We start from the raw sequence: 6,653 nt of genomic DNA, 5'->3' as shown, positions 1-6,653 counted from the left end.
CTGAAAGCAGCAATTGAGAAACAACAGGCGCAGGATGAATGTGTGTTTTTAATACTGAACACAGAGTTTATATTTTCAAAACCTTCAAGCTTTCAAAATGAGCAGAGCTCCATAAATCTTCATTTTATGAGGTTTTCTTTCAGGGAGCCTAATCTTGGCGAATTTCATGACTTCATCCTAAATTATTATGGTACTTGGCAGGATCTGGGTAAGTCACTTTTTGTTTTTCTTGTGAATGAAACACCTCAGATTCTGTAGGTTTATTTGGAAAATACAGCACAGGTTGTGGAATCAGTTTGGCATTATTTTTAGACAGAAACAGGAATAATCAGAGACAGACGGGAGGTCCTGCGTGTTTATGTTGGGTTGTGTTTCTGGAAGGAGGGGTAGATGTCTTCATATGCAGGTGGACGTGGACAGGTGGAGCCTCTCTGCCTGTGTCCTCTTTCACCCTCCGTCCTAAAAAAAAAAATCAAAGGCAAGCATCAAGTCTGAGGCAGACTGGAAGCCAGAGGAGAGCTGGAAGACATCCAAAATGTTTACAGGCCCAGTTGGTTAAACCCCGCCGCCCTTCAAAAGAAAACACGCAGTTTGAGCAATTTCTCCCTTGATCATTCCTCTATTTGGCGTTAACTCCTGGAAACATAGTGAAACAGGTCAGGAGTTGAGACAACATGAGAGGGAGCTGAAGTGCTGGCGCTATTGGAGCAGGAGTTTCTAGTCATCCCAGGTTAACTGCAGGATTCCTGATGTCTGTTTGTGTTAAAGTGAGCTGCTTTCCTGGAAACCTGCTGGGATTAATCGTCTAAAAACAATAAAAGCAAGAGAAAAGCTGGTGTGCAGGTTTTTGTTTATTGCAAGAAAGAGGACGTTTGATTGGATGTCAAATAAATAGGATCCTACAATTAGCGTTGGAACAGGTGCAGACTTTGCCTCTTTTATGAAGCGGGTGTTAGAGATTTTATGGGCTTTTTTTTTAAAGTTCCCATTAGTTTTGTAATGATGATTGTGAAATTTTTAACCAAAATCCCACAACCTAAATGTCTTAAAAAGCCATTTTTCATGTTAATCTGAAGCCTGTTTCCAAAGGGGGCGTGGCTATTAGAGCTGAGATGAGTAACCCCGCCCCTGATTCTTTCTCCTTCCAGTTCACCAAAGACTCTTTTAGCTAATTCTCCAATGTTTATTGACGTTGCTGTGATCAATACATTCAATCATTGGTTTCTCAGAGTTCTTGATAAAATAATGAAAGCTAACATCAAAATGCTCTTTCATTGATTTACAATCCTTTCCAACTGCTGTCAAATGAGCCGCCGTTCACATTTCCGTGGTCACATCAAGAAGCTCCGTGGAGTCTGGTGGAGATTTTCCAGCGTTCTCAGTCCTGCTACCGTAATTATTGGATGAAACTCACACAAAAAATCCAGTGACAGCTGATTTGACCACAGAAATGTGAACGGCGGCTCATTTGACTGCAGTCAATGTGAAGATACCATCTTCTCTTCTCCAGAACCTGAACTAGACACTAGGAACAGATGAGGGTTTAGTGCATGTGCAGCAGAGCTGTTGATGGAAAGAAGATCATTCATTCAAACAGAGTCTGTCCAAGACAGTTTGATTGATTTAAAAGGAGAAATACTCGGAAATGAAAAAACAAAATGATTTCTTATAATATTTGTTCTTTCATAAGAAAAAATACCACACATACATGTTAAAAACTGAAAAAACAGGATTTTCCTCGGAGGGGGACTTTAACGGGAACAGCCACCAGGTCAAAAAATGAAGAGTTGTGGACACGCAAAATGTCAATAAGTGACGTGAAGGGGGCCCAAATCATATATGACAAATTGGGAGTACGAAATTGTAGTAACATCACATCCCAAAGGTGTTCTATTGCAGGGGTCCCCAAACTTTTCTTCTGAGGGCCACATAACGGGTAGCAGAAAAAGTGTAACAATCGCAGTCTAAATGTAAACATTTACGGTTTTACAGAAAGCCACACGTAGCCATATTTTAAATAATTAATTTCTGTAATCGTCATCAAAAAATAATTTTAAAAAATGTTTAAAATTAGATTTATAGCATCACCTGCGATAATGCAGACGTGAATGCTGTAAGGGGAATGTGATCGCTGAAGATGCTGAAATTGATTACTAAAAACGGTGGAGCTAATAGCTGGAAATGCTGAAGCTGATAGCTAGCTAAAATATCAGTAAAATGCTAAATTAACCTAACCCCCCCCCCAAAAAAAAACGTGAGCATGTAACTGAAATATAAGCCAAATGCCAAATTAGCTTAAAAACTGCTACAATGTGTAATTTAGCCAAAACAGCTAGCATAAGGCTAAAATATTAGCGAGATACTAAATCAACCTAAAAACTGAAAAAGTTCTTTATTGGCCAAAACAGCTAAGATGTAGCTGAAATATAAGCCAAATGCCAAATTAGCCTAAAAAACTGGTAAAATGTGTAATTTAGCCACAATAGTTTGCATAAAGCTAAAATATTAGCCAAGTTCCAAATTAGCCTAAAACATGAAAAATTAATTATCCAAATAAGCTAGCATGTAGCTGAAATATAAGCTTAACTCCAAATTTGCTAAAAACTGAATAATGCTGCTCACTGGAGATTTTCTCTTTCTCTGACCATTCTCTGTAAACCCTGGAGACGGTTGTGGGTGAAAATCCCTTTAGATCAGCAGCTTCTGAAACAATCAGATCATGCCACGTACAAATTCACCTAAATGATGGTCGGTTTGGACCGCAGCAGATCGTCTTGACCATATCTACATGCCTACTTACATTAAGCTGCTGCCACGTGATTGGATGATCAGAAATTTGCATTAATGAGCAGCTGGACCTAATGAAGTGGCCAGTGAGTGTGTTGAACTTCTGCCTTTCACATTATCAGGTTTGGTCAATCTCAACGTTTCAGGTCAAAGTCTTACTGTGTTAAGAAAGTGAAATATTTTTCAGATGACTGTGAAAAACAATCATGTAAGCTTGCTTTGATTGGATAAAACTAAGAATTTTTTGAAGTATTTCTGTACTTACTTTAACTGCAGAGTCTCTATCTAAAAAAACATCAACCCGGATTTGATATTTGGCTGATTTTACACACAGTTGCTGCAAAATTTTGAAATGCTGTGAATTTGTAACTTTGAAAAACTGGTACAAAGAGCACACACACTGTTCAAAGTATTGTTTCTTTTAGTATGAAGTAGTTTGAGTTGAAGTAATGCATCATGGTTCAAAGTCCAGACAACTCTAGATTTGTGTTGCTTTTACACTTCAAATCAGTTCAACATCTGCTCATGCCAGTTTTCAGCCGATCTGGTTTTGCAAAAGTAAAGCGGCAATGGCTACTGGCATTTTATTTTGAAAAAATGGGACTTTGAAAAGATGGCCGAAGAGGTTGTACGTCATTTCTGATGGCAAAATGTGAACGTAGAATTGTTACAAGAACTGGTGAGCGGGACCCCTCCCCCCCAGCATTCCAAACAGGAAGTGTCCGTTGGGTCCAAGAAGACAAATTCCCATAGACTTCCATAGAGAAATAAACAGCTATTACTCAATAATTCTATTTGTCAGAATAACCAGTCTTGGTCAGCTCTATTTTTTTCTCACGTTCATGATAATCCTAATTTTTTATGACATTATTTCTTCAAGTTATAAACTGACCAATCAGAAAGCTTTAAAAGTAGGTGATCGTTAACGTTAAAAATGTTTGATTGACAGATTCTCCCGAGCTCCCTTTTAAGTGGTAGGATGTAAAATCAAACAAGCTCTGTCTTGATTGGGTGAGAGTGGTTGCCATAGAAACTCAGACCAATCACTGCTTACTGAAATCCTTTGGCTTTGACATAAATACTACAAAACATTGCAACTGAATTTGCTTCATGTTGTTGGAGTTGGAAGTAAACCATTTTCTATGGATGACATCACACTCACTCTGTCCAGTTCTCTACTACAGTCAGTGTATGTGACCATTAACTACCTGAGTGGTTAAATGATCCATGGGTTTATAGTTGAACTGTTATAAAGTCGGAATTTAAACTTCCTTGTTTTTCCACCAAATGCAGATCCACAAATCCAGTAACAGTTATGCATTTAAATTCAATGATTAAAATATAACAAGTCCACAATCAGTCAATTAGAAGATAAAATGTTTTAAAACAAGATTGTTTTTTCTTTTTTCTTTTTGCAAACTGAACCCCAAAGACTGTATATATGAGCTGGACTGAGTGACCCCTCCCACTTTTGTTCCGAATAGCAAGTACATGCTGCTCTTAGAAAGATAAAAAAAATAAATAAGACGAAATGTTTGCAAGAATAACCTTTCGTGCTCTGGTAAGTTTTTTTTTTAACATGTTCTTGACAATCCTAATTTTTTTTCATGATATTTATTTCTTCATTGCAAGTTGTTCAACTTATAAACTGGCCAATCAGATGCTTTAATAAAAGAATGTGATGCCCGCCGGCCCCCACTTCAGACAGATTCTCCTATGAATCAGGAGGAAGGGGTGTGGCTTTCCAACAAGCTCACTCCTGATTAGTGAGAGTGGTCGCCATAGAAACGTCGACTCCAACCAGCTCAGATCAATCACGGCTCATTAGTGTTGTCTGGTTTCCAACATGTCCGCATTGCAGAAAAATGGCAACTGTTTTGACTTCATTTTGTTGGAACCAGGTGAGGTCAAACTCACTATGTCCAGTTCTCTCTTATACAGTCAATAGCTGAACCTTAATTATCAAATCAAAACAAGTTGCTTGTGTGACGTTTTAGTGAGGACGAGCTGAATCAACGTTAAACATTTAGTTTCAGGCAGGTTTAATCATCCTTTTTGTGTCTTTACTTGCAAACGTAGCTTATTTTTTCAAATTAATCGACTTAAATTAATAATTCTTACCCTCTGTGCCCCACTTCAGCGTCGCCCTCTCCTGTAAAAGCTGCGTTGTCCAAACAGTACACATCCTCATATGAGGGGAGGCCTGCATGGGCGCCTCCCACAGAGCTCCCAGGGTGCACCTCATTCTCCTGAAGGACTTCTTGGGTTATGAAGTTGTACGCAGGTGGAATACACAGCATTGCCGCGGCGCCCTGCACCATGACCGGCTGATTGATGCTGTGGACCACAACGGGATGTCCTCTGGATGCGGGTTCCCTTATAGGAACCACAAAGACCTCCTCCTCTTGCTCCTTGCAGTACCAGCAGGAGATCAACCTAAACTTGCAGATGCTGGTAACCATGAAGGTCCCTCCAACTGAGATCAGGATCGGGCCCAGGAGTTGGGTCCACTGAAAGCTGGAGCTGGTTTGGAAGCGGTGCCAGCCCATCACCGTGAAGGTGACCCCCACCATGGACAGGAAGACTCCAGAGAACAAGAGGGCAGCTCCGGTTTTTTCCTGGTCCAGCGAGCCTTCTGTCTGCCTTTGGGAAAGAGAAACGGCGCCGGTCTCCATCGCAGGTCTTTGTCCAACCATGTTAGTTTATGAATGAGGAAAAAAAACAATACTGAGTAACCTGAAGACGTTTACTGGACAAGTTACTGTTTAACATGTCATTCCTTTGAAAAAACAATGTAGGCGCAGCCTTGGAACTCATTAATCTTATGAAAACATTGTTATATCTGATATATATATTTCTACAGCACGTTTTATCTGTTATCATGTAGGTTCAATGAAGTTTATATGTTTTTTTGTGTGTAACTGCTTGGATTTTATGGCTGGTGTCTGTAAATGTTAGCAGAGGTCATCTTAGCGACACCTCGGTTTGGACTGCTGCTCAGTATGTGAACAGTTTGTTCTTTCCTGATCTGAAGTTCACACTTGCATTTGTAACTCCTGAGCTTTTTCTTTTCTTCCCCCCCCGGATGATTCTGTGGGTTATATGGACCAGTCCCGTTGACCAGTCAGTCACATGGTTCACAAGGTTGGAACCCATCCTAAATAAAAAGGCTGGCCCAGTTTCTGCTGGAATCAGGCAATGGAGGAAGTTTTATTTTTTTTTAGTTTTCCTTATGTTGTTTTATGTATCAATATTTTTTGAAGATTTTGCTTATTGCGAACAAGTTTTCGATTGGTTGTTTTTTTAAAGTCAATATGCACTATGAACTGGTGAGTACAAGGGTATTGCTAAAGCTAGTGGGCTAGCATAAGCCTCCGCTTGTAAAATTGCAATAAATTCCTGAAGATCTTTATCACTTATGTTTCATTTAGTCCTCTATACCTCTCTTTGGTGCAGTGTGATCACACTGCACCAAAGAGAGGCATAGAGGACTAAATTAAACTAATGATCTTTTTGTCAAAGATCATTAGTGTTACAAAGAAAAACAAGAAAGAAGTTCTTTACTACAGATGTGTTTTGGTTATAGTAGTTGAGAAAAGATTAATCTCTTAGAAAGAACATCCATTTTTCACAGCTAACCCTCGTAATCGCTTATATTGATTTGAGAGGCCCCGATGCAAGGGATCTTTTCAAATAAATATGACATATCTAAATTCAATCACTTCAAGGGAATTGGGGGAAAGCTAACTCCTGTGGCAAACAGGAAGTAGCAAAAGTTGCAGTTCCTTAAATGACCACTGGGAGCCAGATCAGAAGCTCTTGGTGGAATTTTGTTGTTTTTTTCTTGTTTTTTTTTTTTTTTTTTG

At 39.3% G+C, this 6,653-nt stretch overlaps 1 protein-coding gene across 1 annotated transcript; it reads right to left on the bottom strand.

Annotated features, from left to right (window-relative positions):
- Positions 1–245: 245 nt before the first annotated feature.
- Positions 246–5,474, bottom strand: tmem174 (transmembrane protein 174). The gene is made up of 2 exons (XM_024299924.1): positions 4,909–5,474; positions 246–459 (listed from the first exon to the last, which is right to left on the bottom strand). The coding sequence occupies exons 1-2, from the start codon at positions 5,460–5,462 to the stop codon at positions 357–359; spliced, it is 657 nt and encodes a 218-aa protein (XP_024155692.1). The 5' UTR covers positions 5,463–5,474; the 3' UTR covers positions 246–356.
- Between the last annotated feature and the right edge of the window lie 1,179 nt (positions 5,475–6,653).

This window comes from Oryzias melastigma, linkage group LG12, assembly GCF_002922805.2.
Source record: "Oryzias melastigma strain HK-1 linkage group LG12, ASM292280v2, whole genome shotgun sequence".
Classification (NCBI taxonomy): Eukaryota; Metazoa; Chordata; class Actinopteri; order Beloniformes; family Adrianichthyidae; genus Oryzias; species Oryzias melastigma.
This window is presented reverse-complemented; position numbering and strand designations above follow the sequence as displayed.

Excerpts from the sequence above, each read along its gene's own strand:
- tmem174 (XM_024299924.1), bottom strand. The coding sequence starts at position 5,462 with ATGGAGACCGGCGCCGTTTCTCTTTCCCAAAGGCAGACAGAAGGCTCG. Across the intron at positions 460-4,908 it reads GCTGAAGTGGGGCACAGAGG|GACGGAGGGTGAAAGAGGAC; the intron begins GTAAGAATTATT and ends TTTTTTTTTTAG.